Raw genomic sequence first — 23,981 nt, forward strand, 5'->3', positions numbered from 1 at the left:
CCAATAGTGGAATTTTGACATAAGTTTGTGTGTTTATATGTTTTTTATGTCAGGGTAAGAAGACGTGAAAGACACCTCAGTTTAGTATTTTGTGCTCTGACTCTGTGGGCGCGCTCGTATCTCAAACAACGTGCGAGAAATGAAGGCATTTCAGTGATTTTTCTTCATGAAAGCCTGCATTGATATACATGTTTGGCTTTCATCAAATATTAGCGACTTGCAAATAAAAGTATGTAACTTTATGTCCAACAACAATACTGCAAAGCATACAAAATGTTAGAGAGCTTTATACAACGCTATAGTGCTTAAAGTTTAAACACCCTGTTGGAAGTGTTGTTTCCTGCATTACCTTCACACTGCATAAGCATACAACACAGGCAACATATTTCGTTAATGTTACAGTTTTGAACCTTAGCCATGGAAATTCTTGCATTCAGCAGGTGAAACATATTTGTTTTACTTGCAAGAGTGAGCGTTGTCGGTCCTTCTGCTGCATCAATACAGAATTGAATGCGACACCCGTGCAATACCACTTTTTGGCACATGGGCACTAATAGATACATGAATGGGTGAACAAGAGGAGGTGAAATATAGTGACTAGATGCGTTGCTTGCGCAATATAACATTTCTGCGCATTCAATTTACACGTCACAAAAAAATTATATTGACCAGTTTAGCAGCTGCACCGGCAGGAAAAATTGTAATTGAAAAAATTCGGTCGCAGTCTACAGCCCTGGTGTACCAAATTTTCCCTTTAGGAAATTCACCCCTCAATCAGCTTAAGGACTTCTTTGTATTCCTTACCCCGTATGGGTTCAAAAATAGCAGCGAGGAACGTAGGTGTGCACGTGTTCTGTAACAGGCGAATGACAGTCAATCCGATATATTTTGACGACAGACGAGCTGGCTGCTGAGTGAATCAAGCTGCTTAGCAACCTCCATTGAAAGCAGCTGCCAAGTCTTCTGTCTAACGCCAGTGCGGATGCGGTGAGAAGAGAATTATGGATAACTTTATTGCTTCTGATACACTAATTTGAAGCAGCGATTGATTCGGTTAAGAGCGTTTACTAATAAGTACACAAGGTATTGGTTTAAACATAAAACCTTTCTGTAGTTTACTGCAGGCTATGAATTACAGGGGTGATGACCATAAAACATGCAAGGAGAGGAATGCAACGCAGTTGTTCAGGGGATATAAATTGCAAAGAACTACCTGATGAAAGTGTCCAGATTCTGTGTCATTTTGTAATCATAATTGGAATTATTTGCAAAACGAATAGTCTCTTTCTTTGCAAAGAAGAGTTCTTTTGCTACTGCTGCATTTTTATTTTGCAAGCGGAGGACGTCTCTACGCCACCATGTTCGCTTCTGCGTGCTGTAGGCTTGCATCCGCCAAAGTTTTCTCCCCTATGAATTTGCACTGCATGAAAGAGCAATTAGATCTGTGGCCCAGTTTGCGAGGCTGGCCGGCAGATACTAGACCCAGTCAATTTACAGCAGAAAAGGCAATGCTGGAAAAGCTGGCCTATGCTATCTGGAGGATCTTCTGGAACCTTCTTCCAGCAAAGAAACATACCAGCACTAGGCCCATCCGGTGGGCTTCTGTTCTAGAGAGTTACAGATACTTTCATCACGGGTGGCTCAGCGCTGGAACTCAAGGAATGGCAAGCGTTTATTGAGTTATCTGTCACCAGCTGATGACTGCATCACACTCCTGATCATTCAACAACAAGTCTTTGAAGAGTCAGAGGTTTCAATTCAAACCAATGGTTTAATAAGTCTTAAAAATACAAGTTTGTTGTCTCCTTTCCAGTTTGAGAAACCGAAGGAGAAGTTTACCGTAAAAACTGTTAGCATTTACTCAACCTCTTGTCTTTTTCTAACCCATATTACTTTTTTTCTTCGGAGGAACAAAGGAAGTTATTTATAACGGATTATCTAAGGAGCTTCTTTTCCTGTATTGAAAATGAATGCTGACCACAGCTGTCAAAGATATTTCAAAGAGATTTCTGTGAATAAAACTTTATATTTCAGTCTCTTCCCAACACAAGCCCTGAGGTTCAGAAGACTTGGACTTCTTTTTATGCTTTGTCTTTTTTGGAACTCAACAGCTCCGGTACTATCTACTGTCACTATAAAAAATGCAGAATTATCAAGCAAAAAAAAGAGAAAACCACAGGTTTGGAACAGCATGATGAAGCATAAAAGATTACACAATTTTGAACTGTCTCTGTAAAGGGATAGTTCACTCAAAAATAAAATGTCTGTTAATTTTGTATCCTCAAGTTGTTCCAAACGTGTATTCATTTATTTGCTCTGTTTATCATAGAAGAAGAGGTTTTGAAGAAAGTGGAAAACCAAACAGTTCTGTGGCACCATTGACTACCATAGTAGAATTGCTATTTTTTAGTGTACTATCCCTTTAATGATGACAGTGCTACACCGTACATCAATGAAAATGAACAGGAAAGAATCTCTCTGTGAATACAGTACGCACACTGCATGACCCTGTATTACAATGCGCAAAGGAAAACCAAGTATCAAACCCCTCACGTACAGCTCACACATAATGTATATGCGAAGGTGCTCTGCGTCTTTTGGCAGCGCTAACCTCAAGCTCTGCTTGTGGCCACCCTGGGTTAACCTGCTCTGTGATCGTTGTTTCCTTCCTTCGACTTGGCATTTCTTAAAGTAGCCCCCCCATCACCACTCTAACTGTGGCGTTCTGAGCTGGTGCCAGGCCACACTCTGTGCCAAGGATTACACTCTAGGTCTGCTGCCAGGCACACGCGGGGCTCCAAGTGCAGAGTCCTCCAGACAGCGGTGAAACGAACACCATCCGCCACATAGCTGCAGTCACGCACACAGTACCAGTCGATATTTTTTCAACATGAGACCCTCTTAATAACACAGGGACCTTGAGGTGCACTTCCCTTGATAGTGCAGGTTAGAGATGTTGATCTTTCTGTCAAGTTTGATTTGACAGGTCACTTATTTGGGCAAAACGAATAGTCATTTCTCAAAATATCTTCTTTTGTGAAGATGAAAGGGTTTAAATAAAACTCAAAGTTTCAATGACATGAGGGTGAATAAATGTAGAGAATTTTTTTTTGGGTGAACTATCCCATAAAGAGCGGCAAATAGCACTTGTGAGACCGATAGCAATCAATAACATGGAAAAGCCCAGAAGCCAGTGAAAAATGACAATGCATTTAGCAAACGTGTAGGTCTGACACAATGAGCTGTGGTTGTCATGTGGAACACACAAGTTTGAGCCTGACACGTTTATTTCTAACAAGCTCATTCTAACCCTCCTCCAAATAAAATTTAATTTAAAGAAAGAATAAATAAATAAAATAAATATGCAATAAATAATGCTTAATATATATTTATATTCTAATTTCTTTAAAAATGTTACACACATTTTTTGAATAAAAAAATCTTTACAATCCTTTGAGAAAGCAAATGTGCAACAGTAAGACAGCTCATTTTGAACAGTCACGAGCACACGCACACACACACACGTGCACACACACACTCGCACGCACACACACGCACACAGTGGGCTCATTAGGCAGAAGTGGGGAGTGGAGAGAGATGTGTGTAGAAATCCTGGGTCACAGTCTGTGCAAGGACGCTATGTCTATGAGAGCAAGCGGTGAGTGGAATGAACCCAGCCATTATAACTCAGCTCATCAGTCACTGTGAGGCCTCAGGCCCGTCTACCCGTTGTTACCCTGGCAACACACTCCTAAACTTTCATTCAGTATCATTTCAGGAGTAACAATTACTTATTATTGTTTTAATTATAAGGTGAGGAGATCACATGATACAAAGCATTTTAGACAAAAAAAACATTTTTACAAGAGAAAAAAGGCCATCTGGTATTATTGTACTGTATTATATTTAAAGGCATCAAAGGAGGCTGAAGAAACAAATAGCATAAAACAGAGCTTAATAAAAATTCAGTCATTACTTTTACTTGTATGTTGTTCACACATTTGAAAAACTGTTTTTCATTACATACATGTAATATTATTATAGGGATAGTTCTCCCAAAATATGAGAATTCTGTAATCATTTACGAAGACTCTTGTCATTTCAAACCTGTTAGACATATTCTTCTTCTGCAGAACACTTAAGAAGATATTATCAAGAATGTTAGTAACCGAACAAAGGCCGTACACTTTGACTTCTATTGTATGACACAAAACCAATGCGCTACCGTTGCTGTTTGGTTTAACAACATTTTTCAAAATGTATATATTGTTCATCAGAAGAAGGAATTTCTTACAAGTTTCAGATGACAAGAGGGCGAGTAAATGATGACAGAATTTTAATTTCGAGTGACCTATCCCTTTAAGAAGAATAGATCCACAAGATAATGTGTAAAAATATCATCACAATTATTTTCCTTATAATTATCACAATTATTCCATCACTATAACTTTTCTTAGCATATATATCACACTTCATAGCCAACGAATATGTTATAATCTGCCACTGTTTAACTTCTGTAAAGCCGTATTTCAAAGTGTGCTACACCCCAAAAATCAACACACTCCAGCCCCCCAAAATGTTTTTAAAAGCATGATTATGAGGATATTTTGTTACTTTATGTTTTTGTTGCCGTTAACACATTTATATCTTGATTATTATGCTTTATAAATTGTGAAAGGCAGAAATCCTTATGATTAAAATACGATTAATCATGCAGCCCTTAAGCTGAATGTTAATGGATGACATTGTATGAAGGTAAAATCAGCATCAACATTCTTCAAAATATATCCTATAGCCTTCCAGGAAATATAATATTTTAAACAACACGCGAGTGAGTAAATAAGATATTTTGGGTGACTGAACCCTCCAAGTCATCATTTAGCCGTCTCTGCTTATTCCTTCCAACTACGCCATTTCAGACAGACTCCAGCTTTCTAACCACCGTTCCTTAAAGTGCATTACAGTTAAATGTGAGCAGCAATGTCATTACGACAGACCTCGTTACCTCCCTGCCCTTTGCTCCCGGTGTAATATGACACACTAAAAAAGGCCGTGAACACAGATCTGAATGAAAAGTACAAGGAGGAAGCCGGCATGTTCACATTCAGCCTATGTCTAACCTAATCGAGTCAGACAAGGTCATCGTTTTCCAGCTTTCTTCTAATTAGCCTTAATTCAGTTACACTAATCCCCAACAGTGAACGACACCGAGCTACTGTACCCAAGAAAAATGTGCCTACCACACCATCGCATTTGGGTTCCATAACGTAATGAAACATGAAGCTCTTAAGTCCATCACATCTTTCAATCATTTCAGCCAATGCTTTCTTATGCTCTTTGTTTCCCCTGCATGTCAATCTGATCCCACTTGACACTGATTTGATTTGATAGTGGCTCATATGATCATCCCTCCGACTGACATACCGCATCTTGTCACCGTGGCGTGAAATCAAACAGCTTGGTGACAAATTTCTCTACCTTTCAACCTTCTGTAGAGCATGCTTGACAGTCAGGCTGCCCAGCTCAAGCCTTACAACTACAGCGAATGCGCTTTAGCTGCCTTTCTGCAGGAAGATCAAAGTTCAACAATTACAATGTGATTCACTGTGATGGAATACCTCAATCAATAGAAAGAGTCAAAGGTCAGCTGATCTAGAATGAAATCACAGTTCTAGATTGCTGGCTGGGCCCGTGAACAAACTCTCCCCTTTCTACCCCACCGCCGGCAGCCTGGAGGTCACATGATCACAGCATCCACTGGTGGATATGCCATATTTAGATTGCCACGCGTGAATGCAGCCAAGCCACAGAGACCTATCCGTAGACACCATCGCCATGCGCGCGCGGGAGTCCTGACGGTATACACGCACAGCCAAACACTACAGTTTGTTTGCGTGCATGGGAAAATATGTTACCACATCATAGCAGTTTGACAGGTTAACTTTAGAACAGGGTTGACTGCAAGCATTTCTTGAATAATAAGCCTCCTACAACAGCATGTCAAGCAAGCTTGTACCACAAAGGAAGTACATTAATGCTTCATGATAAAAATCTGATAACTAACACTGGAGTGAGACAGCTAAAATACCACATGTTGGCACCGATTTTAATTCCTGGGTGTTTTAAAGGTTAATGTGCATTTTACTAAACATCAGTTTACATTATAGCGTTTCTGCAGCGCAAGGGTCATGGGTTTGATTCCCAAGAATGCATGTAAACATCCTATGCACTGAAAGTTAAATTATTGTTTCAATGCACTGTATAAATGTAAATTACACGGAGCTCCAAAACAACAGTCTGCTTTGTTCTCAAAATAAAGGAATCAAAGTAATGCCCATATTATTCTTATTTTCGGCTGCGTGAGCACTTACAACACAAGCCCTACTGTGGAATGTGTCAGCATGATGTAAGATGTTGGTAACAAAGCTAGCGTGAACTGAACTACTGGTCCAACAGGCTGGGTCGCACTACAGTAGCTCATAGCAGCACTAATGCAAATCTGAGGTGAACAACAGCTGTCAGTGTACAGAATCCAAGCTCGGGCATTCAAGCGTGTAATTTCAAAGTACCCATCCAAAAAGTGAGTGAAATAAATGGAGCAAAAACAAAACAACTATTTTAAGATGCATGTGAAGCAAGGCTATTCTTGATCTTAATAAGACGAGTTAAAACGCATCAAAACATGACCGAGACCCGATGAACTCTCAGGCGGCGTGACGTCACACACCGTAAAACACCCTGACGGCGGGTCCAACCAGGGCACGAACTCCTTCGACCAAGCGAAAAATTATCATCAATGGACGACGAAACAACCTCCACCATGAAGCGTTCGCATTAAAATCGAAGTTCAAGCAAATCATGAAGCGAATGCTAATTAGCAGCACCCCCCGCCACTAGCACCCCAACTTTTTCTTTCTCCCCAATCTCTCGAAAAACCGGGTTTGTGACCTCGCTCCCAGCACCCTCACGTAGTTCACCGAACAGCCGACTCACTAATCTCAGCTCTCGCACAAACAAAACGCCGTGACTGTCAAATAACGCGCGTTATACTTTTAATAGAACGCACCCGCCAATGATACGTCGTCGCTCCGTCTTGCTCGTCAAAATGTAACAAAGCGATTTCAAACGTGGCGTTACATTGTAACGAGTTGAATGTAACAATAATACAATAAAGTTGTATCGTGTGCAGCTCGCACAGTCAAACGGAGGCTCGCAGGCTAAAGCTAACCAGGCAAATAAGAGGGGGGAGCTGCTTCAACTTAATCACTCGTATGCAAGCAACGCGGGGGAATGAAGTAAACCAGCAGCACGATATCAATCTTTACATAAGAAGTCGCGCATCCGCTTAAAGGTCGCTCACGGCGAACTGTTTGCTTTGCAACAAAAAGCGAAACACAACTCTCCAACTATACAAAGTAGCCGGGCTGCAATAGCGAGTGTAGCTGGTTTAGCAAGCTAATGCAGGAGACCGCCGCCGCGGAACTGTGATTGGATCCTGCACCGAGTGTGTAAAAATCGCGTTAGAAAGCCGGCAAACACGGAACGTTTGTAACGATGTTGAACTCACTGTGTTTTCTTCCCTCTTAAATCCAGTACGTTACGTCCAGCTCTGACCTTCGTGTTGGTGAAACAGCATTATAGTTAACTGCCGCCGCCATGTTCCTCCTGCCGTATGCCTAACGATGGCTGGCTGCTTGTTTATCTCGCCAGCAAAACCTCCCCCACATACTACGGGCACCAGTATCTACTCGTTTACTCTAGCCTGCATAGCAACCTTGCAGTGAGCAACCGGGCAAAATGATGATACAGCAAACATAAGGACACTGCTCACCAGTTGGACTGCATGTTTCCCTTTAAAACACAATAAGGGGGTTGGGTTCCTTCTGTTTTTATACAGCACGCAGATGTTTCATAATATTTTCAAAAGACAATTAAGACAACGTCGAAAAGCCAGTTTGAGTTTACACAGCGGATTAAAAAAGCCTTCACATTTAAAGTAGTTGTGTGGGAGAAAAGTGTGCCAAATTGGTCAGGTTGAAAGCTACACTTGTTGTTGTTGTTGTTGCAAAAGCTAAAGCAATCTGCACTTTGTTATGAAAGTCTTAATTAAATGGAAAATAGGATGACTCTCGTAAACAAACTGTTTCCCAGACACACACGTCATATTATACATGTTATGTGATTTAACTTTTACGTAACTGTCAATACAAACCAAATCTATGTTTGTGGGATGATTTCTGTACAATTACAGTTGGTTTGTAAGATAAATTCTTACTGGGATACGAAAGTCTTTATTTTGCTGGCTAACATAACAAAGTCGATTTTTATTGTAAGTGTCTTGACTGAATTCATTCAATAGCTACGTCATGAATGACACGTTTCTGAACAATTGAAAACGAAACTGGTAAATAACAATTACAAAATGTTACAGTATGGAAACATGCAGTAGTTTAGTGGGACACGCCATTAGTATACACCGAGTTTTGAAGTTCACACTCGTTTTACCCCCCCATGTCCACGCAATGTCATATTACATTACAAGCCCATAGTCTCCCACCACCTCCTATGATCTGACATAAATTCATCACTTACCGTCCAGTATTGAGTAATAATCCACCCCAGATGTTTTAAGAAATGTATCCGATCAAAATCCAAACGCCATGTTTATTTCCTTGTATAACATATTTCCACGTGAACGTAAACCAATAGTGGGTCTCGGATCAAGCATCGACGAATCGCTACAGATCTTCCACCTACAACCGATCAAAGGTCTACACAACGAATGTGACTTCTCTCTGGGAGAAATCTGCACACATTGTGACTTTGGCAATATTGCTGTTCACACTTTCAGATTGGCAGGCGCTGGACAGCAATTGTGAAAGAGCACAGGGCTGTTTTTCGCAATAAAACGCCCCCAAAGAAAATCACTGTTATGAGTTGACTAAAGTATTGTGTTTTTATGTGTAGAAAAGTAATAATTTCTCCAGAAAAACACACTCAAATACAGTACAGTTATTAGGGAGACCGAGAAATAACGTCAAAGCAAAACCGTGGTACACAGCGCCGCTACACGGCGAAACAACGACATCGCAAAGGAGAATAATTTTTCAACACTAATACAAACACTACCACAAGTCTTCTTTATTAGTCTAATTGTGTTTACTTTTCTTTTGAAGTTCACGGCACGTTAATAAAAAAAGAAAATGACACTTTTTTTGTAAAAATACACTTCTCATATTGAAAATGATTTGACCATTATTTACTACAGTGCTGGGAAAACAAATTCAGTAACAGGGAATAATGCATTCAAAAATATAGATGACCATGAAAAACAACATTTTTATTAACATATTCTGCTTACGTAAATGGATTGTACTTGGGTAAAAGAAAGTTGAGATAACATTGTTTCTTTATTGAATTTCATTCACTATATAATGTTTTTCTTACAACATGATCTCTTATGAACATTATGAAATGTATTTCTCAAGAACATATACTAACATTTTAACCATAGTCTCACACAACCACAGTGGAATGACACAACTGATTTGTCATTTTTAACATGTTATCTATACAGAACAGCAAACTCAGCTGTACAAAGTTCACGATTAAAAGGCAGAATCTATTGACACAACAAAAGCACGTGGCTTTTGTTCTTTTTAACGTTGTTCTTTGCTAAATAAACTTTATTGTTGAAACTATTTGCTAAGCTTGACCAATCTGGCAGTGCAATTGATGGAATTTATACTGTGTTATAAGATATAAAGGCATAAAATGCTTTATGCTAACAAGTTGCAAGAAACTTGAGTTTCTTAAAAAAAAAGGTAAGACTTTAGATCCATATGCATAGAATCAAATCAACTTAAAGTGAAGCCTCACAAACCGAAAAATATAACCCTTGTTTTAAACTTAATTTAAAATAGCGGATTATCCCTCTCGGTTCTGTTATAATAATGTATGATTAGGCACTTGTAAATGAGTATTCCACAGCGTTCATGTTTTCTTTGTAGGCATGAAGAGATCATGGTTTAGGCATGGGGATTGTGAATCTTAGCTTCAAGCAAATAAAGCAAACAGCATCTGGGCCATTAAAGTCAGGAAAAGAATGTGTGTGTATGTATGTGGGAGGGGTCATGGACTGGGGGTGTCCTCTCAATCACCCAATGCCACTTTTCCTTAAGCCCTTCTTGCAATTATACATAACAGTTGGATGGATTAATAGTACTACAGCACTTAACATCCAAAAAATAATAATAATCAAGGAACAGAATGAGGAATTTGCCATATTGCAAAGTTTTTTTTTCAGATAAACAAGAGGGGAAAGGAAAAAGGGATCGGAGAGAGGAATTAACAGGCCGATTTCATCCAGGACAGAGTACAGAAGATGGGAATGAGGGTGGTTTATGATGACTTCTCCTTCCTCGATCTGGGGGAATCTGCTCCGCTGGCACCAACTGATCCGTTCACACCGTTGGCTATGATAAACGAAAATGAAAACTTGTTGTACATTATCAATTAATTTTTAATTCTCAGAGATTCCAAAATTCAACCGTATACTCTTTAAAACAAAACTAACACAAATATATACAGTTTTGTCCCTACCCAGACCAATAAAAAAGGAATGTATTATATAACCCCTCCAAAAAACATGTAAAACAATGAATTAGGTCAATGTATCAAAAGCTTGGTAATTCTTGTAGACCATAAACATACACTGAATGTCACGACAACGGCATATCTCTGACAAATCAACAGTCTTTGATTCTATTGAAGACTTATTTCTGAGTTTCACAATATACTATGGCAGCCAACTTCACAATGTATAGTCTTTTGTACACTGCTTAATTTAATTCAAAGTTATGATTGTGTGGAACTGTGACAAAAGACAATTCAGAAGCTGGAACCAATTGTTACTTAAAGGTCCAGTCTTTGAATTTAGCGGCATCTAGTGGTGAGGTTGAGAATTGCAACCAACGGCTCACTCCACCCCCGTGAGAGCACTACGGTGACTCTCACAGGACAAAGATATCACCACGTTTTTGCTTATTAGCCGAAGGCAATAAAGTGTTTACGAAAGTAGAGCAGTCTGTCCATTTAGAGCTAATGTGGAAACAACATAGCGAATTCCATGTAAGGGGACATTTAGTGTATGTAGATAGAAATAGCTCATTCCAAGGTAATAAAAAACACAACGCTTCATTATGTAAGGTCTTTATACAACCAAGACAGATATTGTATTGCATTTCTATCAATAGCATCCTCCAAAATTAACACAGTATGTGCAAAAAAATTGGGGCTTTGAACCTATAATCGTGTATACACACTAGGTTACATATAATACAAACAATAATATTTGTTTTAGCTGTGTCATATGGCCCCTTTAAAAGTCAATATTCTAGATCTAATTAGTCCAATTTTCCATATTTATTAACCTAGTATTTTCACACAATTATAAAACCATTTAACCATCAACAAATGAAACACTAACCTTTCTTTGATTTGCTCTTAGAAGAGGATGGTTTCTTCTTTAAGGCCTGAGTCTGTGCGTGTTCTCTCCATCGTCGCAGCTGGAAGTTGATAAATTTCCACATCATGAAAGCCTGAGTAGTGCAGATTGCAGCCAGGACGGTCACACTGAGAGACAAAGAGGTCCATTAAAACCAGCTCCAACAATAATAAAGCCATAGGTCGTCATTGCTTTCCATCCTCTGAATTCAGTCCACTACCAGTAGAACTTAAACAATCTAATTACATACCATGCAGTATTTTTTCCTGCAAAGCAAGCCAATTTGATAACATTTGATGTGATTTTTTTATAACTGTGCCATCATTACCCATTCTGTGCTTTTATGGTGGAAGCCAAAAGTGATGAAAAGTGCTCTCCAACAGAGCGCTGTAGCTCACAGACCACAAAACCCCCCCATGAGTTGCGAACCATTTAAATTTAACACAGAATTTCGTCAAAGCACTGTGGTAAGCCAAATATCTCAAATATCACAGGACTTCATAATGAGGTGCAATAAGTTGTAGAAAAGTTTCAAACACAGTTAAAGGCTAAATCTACAGAGTAGTTTACCCAGGAAAAAAACACTAGTTTGCTTTGGACAAGCACGATTCCATCTCCTACACATGCTGGTTTTCCAAAACGTAGATAAACCTTCTTACCGAACAAACAGCACATTAAAGTTTCCCTCTGCGAGGTTCAGCCCCTGTTTCTCTGCTCCAGCCAGCCCAAAGCCCACGGTAAGTACAGAGAGAGAAAGAGTCAACAACCGGCCCAGCACAAACAGAACAGCCCACACTGTAAACCTGTTAACATACACACAAAAACAGCAGCTTCACAACGGTGAAACCTCTTTTTTCTCTGTTTAAAAGGGTGAAGTGATCTGATATTCAAAATGTGATCAGTCACAATGCAATTTCGTGTCTGCCAATGCACAGTGCAAATTATGAGAGGCGTTAATTAACTGCAGTGATCCTTCCAACGGATGGCACTCACCCAGTCTGCCTGTCTTCATTACTGAAGTAAATGAGTCTGGATACATGGAAGAGGAATTCCACAAAGTAATGTAAAACCAGCAACACCAGGCCCAACCGGTTCAGACTGCAAAACACGACATTTATGTTTAAACACAAGAAAAGCATAAAATGGCTATTTCTTAACGTTTATTTGCTTTTGCAATGATTTATCCTGTCAAACACATTCTGTCTGTTACATATATTTCCTTGCTGTCCAAACAAAGTTCCAAATTAGATTTTTATAAATCAAGTGAACAACTGTTGCGACAAAACTATCGTTCAAAAGATTAGCGTCCGTTGAGTGAAATGTTTCTCTTGACGTTTGATTAGAAGGCATTTGCTTATAGGTGTCAAATTATTTTTCAGACAAAAATTATTGTTCTAAAACATGAATTACATTCACTGAATTCATCATTTAATTGGATGATGTTAACGGAATACAGAAAAAATGCACAGTTCAAGACCTCAAGAAATTCTAGGGAAAGGGTAAATATACAGAAGGATGACAATGTATAACTAGTTTTGCTTCATTTAGGATTTTTTTCAATAACAACATATTGTATAGTTACAGTTATGTTATACCGTAGCTACATACTATAAAAAACCATAAGTTAAGTTTTCTATTCAAATTCTAGTATGTGGGTAGTCAGTAGTGAAGCCCTAAACCTTTGAACGAAAGTATACACAAAGATTTGCACGACATACGTTTTGAAATCATGTAAAACAGTGGTTCTCAAACTTTTCCGATCAAGCACCACCTTTAATAAAATTAGTTGTTCAAAGTACCACCTAATGTCCGCCATAGAAAACACATGAATATATACTCAAATTAATTAATATTTAAAAATTAAAAATATATCAATAACTGAAGAGCATGTTTTATTTTTTTCAAGTTATATAGCAGTAATAGTGGACTCAAAACACTTCTGTAGCGCACTGTAAACAGGGCTCTATAAATGACACTTATGGGGAATTTATTAGCTTTATGGGGACTTCAAATCTACATTAAAGACAAACCATGTGAACAGAATATTTAACAGAGAAAATAAGTATAAATATATGCATAAACATGCAGAGAACCACTATATAATAAACAGATATCTATAGATCAGTTTATACATAAATGTGACGGGTGTGTTATAGGGTGGTGATTACAGGGTGTGTTTTAAGTAAGTCTGTCTCCTTTTACTTTTCTATTAATCTCACACTTTACTGCAGCGGCTCTTGTCAAAGTGTCGCGTCAAAACTAAATCGCAACGTGCACTTCATTGATGTAACCTCGAGAAGAGCCAGACGCGTGTTGAGTGTTTTACAGCTTTAAAGGGATACTTCACCCAAAAATGAAAATTCTGCCATCATTTACTCACTCGCAGATTCTTCCAAACACGTAGAAATGTCATTGTTTTTTTGAACACACAGAAAGATATTTAGAATGTCATATCTCTCCCCCCATTGACTCCCGAAGCATTTATTTTCCCTACTATGGGAGTCAATGGGGGACGAGATCTGACATTCTTCAAAATTTCTTTCTATGTCTTCACCAAAACAAAGAAATTTATACAGGTTTGAAACAATCTGTGGGTGATTAAATGTTTTTTTACAAAAAACAAAAAATAGATTTTGTGCAAATTTTTCACCTTTGGGTGAAGTATCCCTTTAACAACCACCTTTTCAAGTTTAGAAATACATATGAAGCTTAATTTATATGCAGCTCGTTGGAAGAGAGGAAATGAGAGACCCAAAAACTGTATTTGAGCTGACTGTCACGGCGGAGTTACATCGACCAATGATAAACAAACAATAATTCATACAACCATATTAAAATTGCACATAGGCTATATGAGATGTTTTCCAAATTTATTGATCACGTATAACATTTTAAATTGTAATTAAAACTAGAAATAAATATATAGTTTTTAATTTCCTGTCATGTCACGTTCCACTAGGGGTCTCTTCGAGTACTACAAGTGGTACGGGTATCACAGTTTGAGAACCACTGATGTAAAAAACCACACAGTGTTTAGCATGCGCATGTTGGTGAATAGCTTACTTTAGAATGTAGGCTCCAGCGATATGGGCCAGGTAAAGACTTATATAAACAAGCTGACGAGGAATGTCTTCCTGAAAAATAAACAAAAAGGAAATTACAGCATGTATGAAAATATCCAAATAAACACAGTATCCCCGAAAGCCAAACCATCTATTTTGCACTACGTGTTTCTCTATTGTCATGTCTTCACTGTACTCTCCAAAAGTAAATCTTTGGTAAACACTGAAATCCTCTAAAATGGGAAATCTGTCTGGTTACAAAGAGAAAATCTAATTTCACTAGGTTTTGATCATAACACAAGTCATACTGAAAGACTCACTTTCTTGACCTTCTGGAAGTAAAGCTCAGGAATTGCGTGGAGCCAGTAGCCGAGCTGACAGATGTAGTAGAACTTCAACTGGAATCTGAAACGGAGAAGGAAGTCCTTTAGCATCTCCGCGACTTGTGGAAATCAAACGTCAATGATAATTGCGTTTGTGAGCTGTGTGTTACATACAGTAAGGTCTACGAGAATCAGAAGAGAGAATTAGAGGTAGGGTAATGCAACATAATTTGATCAGCACTGTCGCATTAGCTTTTGAACAACCTTCTTGATGTGAAGCAGCTTGGCCTATCAGTTTACATCTCATGTAACTAATGCCACCTCGTGATGTGGATCATCAGAAAACTCACGGTGGAGGGGGGGGGATGAAATTTGTGCCTTTAATATTCAACCCCATCTTCTCATTCATACTTTCTGAAGCCATGCTCACATAAACAATGATAAATAACTATTCTGATTTTCACCAATATACAACATGACAGGATTAATTTAGCCCAATACAAATCTAGTAATAATAATAAAGTAGTTTATGTGACTTTCTTCAGTTGAATACTAGTTTAAGCTTACGTTTATACTATAATGTTGAAAAAAATTGTATGCCATCTTTATGTTTATACAGAATTTAAACTATAGCTTCAATTTAAACTAAGCTCCAAAAAGCACAGTCATTATACAGATGAAATATAAATTCAAATACCGCTGCACTTCTGTAACTTCCAAAATATCAACTATTGAACTATTCCTTTAAACTTTGTGCAGTCTTTTAGAGCAAGGAGAATCAGTTCAAGGATTAACATGTGATACTTCAGTATTTCTCAGAATTCCTGCAGTACTTACGGCATTAGGGTGTGCGGGTAGCCATCCCACAGACTGACGGGGTTGGACAGGAGATTCTCCTTCATGTGAAACAGCATAAATCAAATTAATCTTTCAGACACTGATATATACACGGACCTACACACAAGCTCCTATTTATGTGAAACAGAGCGCTACAGCTCTTACGGAGACAAGAATGCTGGCTCCCCACAGGCAGGAAAAGAGGTATAAGCCACTTAGCTGACCGGACTCATTGAACTTGCTGTGCTTGGTTTTAGAGAAGTGCATCTTCCTGTTGATTTTCTGAATCAAGTCAATGAAAAAAAAACAAAGGAAAATATTTATTTACAATGGCTCGACAAATACACTTAGGTCTTTTTGTGGACCTCTACCGATTAGTTAAAAAACAAGTTAACCGCAAAAATGTGAGCTGGGGTTTACTCAGTCGCAAGAGAAAGCAGCAACGGAGACTTACGTCGAGGACATATTCCTGAATAATGGCATGCATGATTATGGCCACCAGCATGTAGAAGAAGACAGTAGCTACATCTTTCAGACCGTAGTGGAAGTAATTCACAGCCGTCTCTTCCGGACCACCTAAAAACCCAATACGAATAAAATGCAAGCATAGAGATGATGATAATAAAGTTGAATTAAATGCTAAAATCGCATGCAGTGGAATTGTTACAAATAATACGAATCATTAGAAAAGGTAAGAGGTAGTTTTACGCATGCTTACCATTTGCTGGAATCGTGACATTGTATTGCACAGTGATGAACAAAACTGCCACCTTTGAAGTTATCTGGAAAACAATCAGTCAACATTACTTACCTTTAGTTTACATTTGGTGATACTGTTTATATTGTCTACATACATACACTTTTAGAAAATCAACCATGGACTTATAAAGCGTAGCAACCATATACTTTTCGGAGAATTTACTATTATTTGTATTTCCATATTTTACTAAAAATATAATGGTGAAATTATGTAACTATAGTGAGACCATAGTATATTTGTGATTATTGTATTGAATTAATTCTCGTAAGGGATGTCATTGTGTGTATTATCTAATGCTGTGTATTGTAGAGTCATGTTCATATCAAATGAATATTACAGCTAAAAGCTAAAGCTAAAACAAGACACTTAATATTACATCGTTAATTCATGCCATGTGTAAACTGAACCACATTATAACTGTCCTTTAACAGCTCCCAACCTGCAAGGGAACTTCAAATCCCACAATGCATCACCACCAGCGCTGCTATTCAGTAATCTACCGTTCAAATCGAACCGATGTGCAAACTCACATACACCAACTTGTGCTGATGTTGTAAAATTATTAAGCTGTTATCAGTAGATGGGTTTTGTTTGTAAAAAAAATGGGACCTGGATGGAAGATGAGAAGGTCCTCCTGCTGTTTAGCACTGATGACAGCCCCCTCAGTCATTCTCCGATTGCCACGTAACACTTGATTTGCGCGTAAAAGTATCGATGCAGCTAACGTTACAACGATGCGCAATTATATTAAAATCAATTCTGTCGTACGTTCAGCACATCTACAACCTTAACCAATCCGCAGTTATGCATTTAACCTACTACGTTTTTAAAGTTCCTAAAAACGTTTCAAACGAAAGCCCAGTATCTCGGTCATCACGACTGTGCGAAACCACCAACTAGTGCAACGTTTAAAGTGTAGCATAGACTGCAAGACTGATTTTTATGAATCGCCGAAAGGAGTTTCAAGTTTATTATTTCGTACATTAAATATATTACAAATACGTAACGCGATTCAGTTGACATATGCAGTTAAAGGAAGTGAAAGGTTTGAGACTGGGAATCCAAACTGTGACAGAGCAGGAAGGATGTATGATTACTCCTTCGTGCGGATGATATTCGTTTCTTGGTTCTTTACCGGTTTGTTTTATATTTGCCATGAATAGTGAATTGAACGGGAGACGATTCTTACCTCAAACATCAAACCGAGAAGGAACACCATAGCAATACACGATACGATATCCGCATGGTTCTGGATCACAAACTCATGGCTGAGCACTGGCGGATTCTTATTCGTCTTTTTTCGGATGCCCATTTTGGTGGATGTTTAGATAACTTTTGGTTACCAAACTCAGTGTGTGCGTGAGGAACACGTCTCCACTATTGTTATCTAGCAAGCACGTCAGTCTTAACGCCTACTTCTGCCTGCCTTCTTCCACTATAATTTTCGATTTAAGGCACTTTTTACAGTTGCGAAATCTGCAGTAGCGCCATCTGTTGGACTGGGGTGGTGCGTTCACAAGGCAATTTCCTGTTAAAAAAAGTAAGACATTTAGACTATTTAGATTTTTTAGATTAAACTGATAACCATTTTTTAAATCAAACTTATAATAGCAAACATTACAATGAATGCAAGCAAAAAAATAATATAAGGATAAGTAATTTGCATAAACTGAACTGCTAAGAAATACATTTACATTACATTTAGTCATTTAGCAGACGCTTTTATCCAAAGCGACTTACAGGTGGGGTAAGCAATGGAAATACTTATAATTATTGATAGCTTTTATATATAGTCTGTAACACTATCAAGTACTCTCTGACTTTACTTAGGAACACCACAAAGTTGAGTTGAATCTACTTGTAAATGTGTTATGTTTGTAAATAAAAAAGTACACTTTTATCCAAACCGGAATGAAGATAATAATAACGATATAATTCCTATTAAATTGCATGATTTAATAGGCAACTAAATTATATTGATATTGTACCATTGCCTTAAAATAATATGAAACCAAGACACACATTTAAAACAATGTTCTTCATAATGAATTGGTGTTTTATATAAAAAAAGCTAAATGCAAACATTTAAAAAAATAAAGCTGCTTGTGCTGTCTCTCTACTGTCTGGCAAAAAACCCCATTAAAATGCCAAAAATAGAAAATAAATAAAATAAAAACTGCTGATTAAAGCTTGCTTCTAATAATGTTTAGCCTAAGAACACAGACTTATTATAAGCCTTAAAGAATGTTTGTTCATAATAAAAATAAATGCACCTACTGATTAAGGGTTAACAGCTCTATTTGACATGTATGTCAATATTTAAAGCAATAAAGCTATTAATCTTCCAAAGAAGCGTTTTTCCATAAAACACACTAACAATTATCAAGTTTCAACACGCTGTGAAACATGTAAAGCAACATACCATTGTAGGTTTTTGAAAAAAAAAATGCAGCCATAACAACGTAAACACAGCGCACTGTCAACAAATAGTTTCATATTCAGATGAGGTTTTAAGCAATGATTAGAATGTCTAACCACTGTTTCCTGGTTAAGACATGATAGCAGAAGAGTGCAGAGATCAGAGCCTTCCTCTGCATTCAAAAAGGTAGTACAGATTGAATGCTTGTTGTCATTGGGTTAACCCATGCATAAAATACGTATGTGGGTGTGTATTACCTCACACAGTAAGTACAGGAAGGGAGTGGTTTGCTCTGTCAGCTGAATTATGAGAAATCCCACAGTCTGATATCATTGTGAATAAGCCGTATAGGTGAACAAGCCGAAGAATGAAAGCCCTGGTAAGTTCAGATTCTGATTTATTTAATGTCTCCACAGCCAATGTGAACAAATGTAAGGAATAACTATCAAATCCTGTTTGAATAATAAGTGATTGTTAATTAGTTTGGCAAATACTTTTGTTTGTATGTTTAAAGGTCTTAACATATGCACTAAATGTAATGCAAATATGTTTTTAATTAGTTTTCTTTGGAGTTGTACAACAAATATAGGTAAATTTTATACAGACATATAGGGTAAAGCACATGTTATACAAAAAATACACTAAAAATACACATAATTCTATTTTAATGACGTTAAAGGTACATATTTTATTGACTAAAAATGCACTTTTGATAAAATATCACAAACCTGTGAGAAGAAATGACGAACTTTATTTAAAAAGGCACTGTGGTTGGAAACAGACTACATGTACAAATAGGCTACACATGACAGTTGTGATCCTGTGTTACACAGTTTGTGTATTACATAATCTCTTTGCTTGAGGAATGCAGTTTGTGAAACACTTAATTCATTCCATTATCACTGTGTGGTGATAAGTGACCTGGACAAAGTCCATGCAGTAGATATAAAAGCAACAGAATAGGAACAACTAAAATCGAACTTTGGTGTATTTCCCAATAATGCAGCAGCATGCTATTTATACGCAATTGATGAGACCGGGTTGGATAAATGTTACCTGAAGAAATTAAGTATGTGAAGTACTCAAAAACAAACATTCTAATACAAAATACAGTTAATTAAAGGGATACTTCACCCAAAATGTTTGTTATAATTTATTCACTCTCATGTCATTCCAAACCTACATGACTTTCTTTCTTTTGTGGAACACAAAAGAAGATATTTTGAATGTTGGTTACCAAGCAGCATTGACCACCTTTGACTTTTATTGTATGGACACAGAACCACTGTGACATTTCTCAAAATAGCCTCTCTACTTTTGTGTTCCAGTCATATACAGTACAGGTTTTGAATGACATAAAAGTGAATAAAAGATGAAAGATTTATTGTTTTTTGGGGGACCTATTGAAAGCAACACCTTGAACTGTGTAAAACTATTTTGATGATTGTCTCTTTCGCTTATTACTTGCAGGTTTTCAGTGTTTTTGCAAGAATATGGACAGGGTGAGTCCACTAGCTGTTCTCGCTGCTAGCAATGTCCTTCTACATTTCCAACGGTTACATGAAAATCAGCTTTCAGCAATCCACAAAACACAATCATGGCCCCTGGAGGAGGTTTTACCAAATTCCGATGGCTGTGCACCATTCTCGGATTGATTTTTTATATCGGAGACATTATTTCAGATCTCTTGTTAACTGTGCAATATTTCAGGTGCGGACATTGTACATGGGCTATACTTACACTTGTCTTTATTTTGAGCGGATCTTTGTGCATACAAATATTTAGTTATGCATGGTTTGAAGATGACAGGAAAAATGAGAATTATGAAGACGAAGACAAACCTCTGTCGACTGGACATCTGATTGGGATACATGTACTGCAGATTGGCATTTTCACAAGGTAACTTCTGAGAAAATGTAATCATTTATTTCCATCTAAATGTAGCGCATTACTTTTGAATCTAATATTTTGAATTCACACCTGCAAGGCAGCAGATGAGAATGTTTTGTTGAAGTTCTGGAAATGACACATGTTACACTAATCTAAAATGACACGTAATGCAAATAATGTTGTCCTGTGATCTTTCTATTGCTTTCAGGTATCACCATCTGTTGAAAAGAAGTTATAAAGCCCTGTGTTCAGGTCAGACTCAAGAGGATGTGCAGTTACGTATTTTCGCCCTTGCTACAGATCTGAGCATGCTCCGTTTGTTCGAGACCTTCCTTGAAAGTGTTCCTCAACTTGTTCTGCAACTCTATATCATACTGGAGTACAACCATCGCTCCATTTTGCAATGTGAGTCTTACACAGATAAAATCATGAACATCTTCCTCGTAAATCTAGACTGTCATGAATTTTGACACGAGGAATGTGAAACACTTCAAAATTATGGTGCACTTTCTTAAACGTGTCTCTGACCTGCTTTTTCATAATTTTGCAATCTTAAATCACAAACAAAAAAATGTGAGAAAATATGTCCATGCTATTTTTTTTGATGCCGATAACATACATTCAATTTGACAAAAATTTATTTGGCCAATCAGACTATACAAACATTTGAATTTTGTTTTTGATCAGTAACTATTCATCTCTTTTTAGATATCAGCATGGCTCTGTCTTTCCTCAACATAGCCTGGGCCACAGTGGATTATCGTCGGTGTTTCCGGCGTTCTTTACCTCACATTAATGAGATGCCCTCTGGAATGACCACGGCTGTCTATATGCTCTACAAGATGTTCACCATAACCCCTCGAATCCTCAGCCTCACAATATTTATCATGCTTTCCACCTTCAGCACTATAGGAATGGCCTTTATTTGGCTAGTGGGAACAATCTGGGTTTATCTAGAGAAGACTGACTTTTGCATTTCACCGCGTCTTGAACATCTCTATCGAGCCACTGTCGGAATCATTCTACTTTTCACGTTCTTTAACATAAAAGGGGAAAACACCAAAGTTCACATGACAGTGTATTACATCCTCACTTTGAGTCAAAACATTGCTGCTCCCATCATGCTGTTTCTGTTCAAACCAGAATCTGAGGGAACGGATTACTTCTTGCCTATGTTGTTTTTTATATTATTTTCTAATTTCATGGGATTGGGTTTTTTGGCACTTTACTACAGTCTCTGCATCCCCGTGGGGTCAGCAGAGTGGCAGATGAGGTTGATGGAATGCAACAAGAGCCTCTGAGTCCCCCGAAAACCACACGTTTAGATCGTTTTTTACAAATATGACATTGGATTGTCAACTAATGGCAACAAGACTATTAAAACTGCGCAGTAGACATATATTTATGAATGCAATATGTCCTGGAATTGATGAAGAATAAAAATAAAGTCTCTAAGCTATTAAAAGTGTTTTAAGAGGTACTTTAAAGGACATTCTGTATGATTGTACAGGTGAAATGTTTGACCTTATACCGCTGCTGTAACTTATGCCTTATGTATTCGGTTCATTACTTTGACACTTAAACACTCACGCCAATTACCACCAAATGCCACAAGATGGCACTGTCGCCTCAAAAATCTTTACAAAATAAGGTTAAGTCTCAGCCTCAGGTGTGCCCAACGTTGACTTTAGTGTGAAGGTCTGACTGCGCGAGATTTCGTTTAACAGAGACCGATGGTTAAAACGCTTTACATGTGACTTAGAGATATCATTTTGATCTTTATCATAAATGTTTTATGTAATAAATTAATACAATTTAGAATTGTCACTCTGTGATTCAGGGAAAGGAAAACTGGAGGCAGCTCAACAAACAAACAAACGAACCCCCACTAGGATCATTAATTAGAACAAAAAATTATTAGCACAAAATTCCAGGTCTAGACTACAATTAACAATAACACAACTTTGTAAAAAAGAATCCCCCATTCACATGTAGGTCTACTGTACTGCATGTCAAACTGATCAAATAAGAGCCTGAGAGATCAAATGCCTGTTTACCAATCAAATTCTTTTGGCAGCCATCAGAACAGAGAGAGAGAGAGAGAGAGAGAGAGAGAGAGAGAAAGTGTGAGAGAGAGAGAGAGAGAGAAAGAGAGAGAGAAAGAGAGAGAGAGAGAGAGAGAGAGAGAAGAGAGAGAGAGAGAGAGAGAGAGAGAGAGAGAGAGAGAGAGAGAGCACCCTTCATTGAACATCTGCAGGGACTGACTTTGATTTCTTCCACAGTAGCTATTTTACAAATAAATACTTTTCAATATTTTTCAGCACTTTGCTACTTTGATTTTTCTTATATGCCTATACATAGACATACACATAAAACAACATATATGTGACACTGGATCACAAAACCAGTCTTAAATAGCACGGGAACATTTTTAGTAAAAGACAAAAATACATTGTATTGGTCAAAATGATCAAATTTTCTTTTATGCCAAAAATCAATAGGATATTAAGTAAAGATCTTGTTCCATGAAGATATCTTGTAAAGTTCGTATAAATATGTAAAAACTTTATTTTTGTGAGTGGATGGCCTGCCAGAGTGCCTCCAATTAATAACTTCAAAGGCAATTGTCTCAATATTTAGATTTTTCTGCACTTTCGAAGAATCCAGAGTTTTAAACGTTGTATCTCATCCAGATATTGTCTAACAACTCATACATCAGTAGAAAGCTTATTCATTCAGCTTTCAGATTATATAAAAATCTCAATTTCGAAAATGGACCCATAAGACTGGTTTTGTTGTCCAGGGTCATATATGTTTTCTCTTGTGCCTCTAACACTATCTGGACTTGCCTTTTGGCTCTTGCTTATGCTGTATCAGATTCGTAATTTAAAACAACGCTCTACCTATTTGTTAACAAACAACATACTTTGCCAGTCTCATTAAAAATTCTGTGTGTATATTGCTATGATTTCCCAACTAAAATTGTGAATAATAAGTAATCACTATTTATAGGTAAGATATTGTAACTTCTTTCAATGATCACTGTATCCAAAATGTAGAATAGAATACTGATTTTAAAAGCATAATCGCATACTGAAAATGTTGTTCCGGTGTCTTTGTTTCAGGTTATGCATAGGATAATATTAAGGTACATTATAGACTGAGCTATACATTTACATGTATA

General features: G+C 37.5%; 3 protein-coding genes across 7 annotated transcripts in view; 1 reads left to right on the top strand and 2 right to left on the bottom strand.

Annotated features, from left to right (window-relative positions):
- Nucleotides 1-9,168, bottom strand: part of ncoa2 (nuclear receptor coactivator 2) — a 69,695-nt gene extending 60,527 nt beyond the window's left edge. For 4 of the 5 annotated variants that reach the window (XM_056738935.1, XM_056738936.1, XM_056738934.1 and 1 more), the window contains exon 1: nucleotides 7,568-7,814. The gene's annotated coding sequence lies outside the window, so the exon portion shown is untranslated. Of the gene's footprint in view, nucleotides 1-7,567; nucleotides 7,815-8,592 lie in introns of those variants that run through there. The other variant, XM_056738933.1, reaches the window with a different exon arrangement.
- Nucleotides 9,169-9,391: 223 nt separating this feature from the next.
- On the bottom strand, nucleotides 9,392-17,926 carry tram1 (translocation associated membrane protein 1). The gene is made up of 11 exons (XM_056738938.1): nucleotides 17,678-17,926; nucleotides 16,447-16,510; nucleotides 16,183-16,304; nucleotides 15,894-16,010; nucleotides 15,729-15,787; nucleotides 14,889-14,973; nucleotides 14,570-14,640; nucleotides 12,500-12,604; nucleotides 12,166-12,309; nucleotides 11,489-11,634; nucleotides 9,392-10,475 (listed from the first exon to the last, which is right to left on the bottom strand). Exons 1-11 carry the CDS (start codon nucleotides 17,798-17,800, stop codon nucleotides 10,402-10,404), a joined length of 1,110 nt encoding a protein of 369 aa, XP_056594916.1. The 5' UTR covers nucleotides 17,801-17,926; the 3' UTR covers nucleotides 9,392-10,401.
- Nucleotides 17,927-19,088: 1,162 nt separating this feature from the next.
- On the top strand, nucleotides 19,089-22,262 carry xkr9 (XK, Kell blood group complex subunit-related family, member 9). The gene is given in 5 exon segments (XM_056738937.1): nucleotides 19,089-19,286; nucleotides 20,378-20,806; nucleotides 21,006-21,202; nucleotides 21,506-22,030; nucleotides 22,033-22,262. Coding segments are annotated over 4 exon segments (1,134 nt in total). The 5' UTR covers nucleotides 19,089-19,286; nucleotides 20,378-20,504; the 3' UTR covers nucleotides 22,143-22,262.
- The last annotated feature ends 1,719 nt before the right edge of the window (nucleotides 22,263-23,981 follow it).

Source organism: Triplophysa dalaica, chromosome 23, assembly GCF_015846415.1.
Source record: "Triplophysa dalaica isolate WHDGS20190420 chromosome 23, ASM1584641v1, whole genome shotgun sequence".
In the NCBI taxonomy this organism is placed as follows: Eukaryota; Metazoa; Chordata; class Actinopteri; order Cypriniformes; family Nemacheilidae; genus Triplophysa; species Triplophysa dalaica.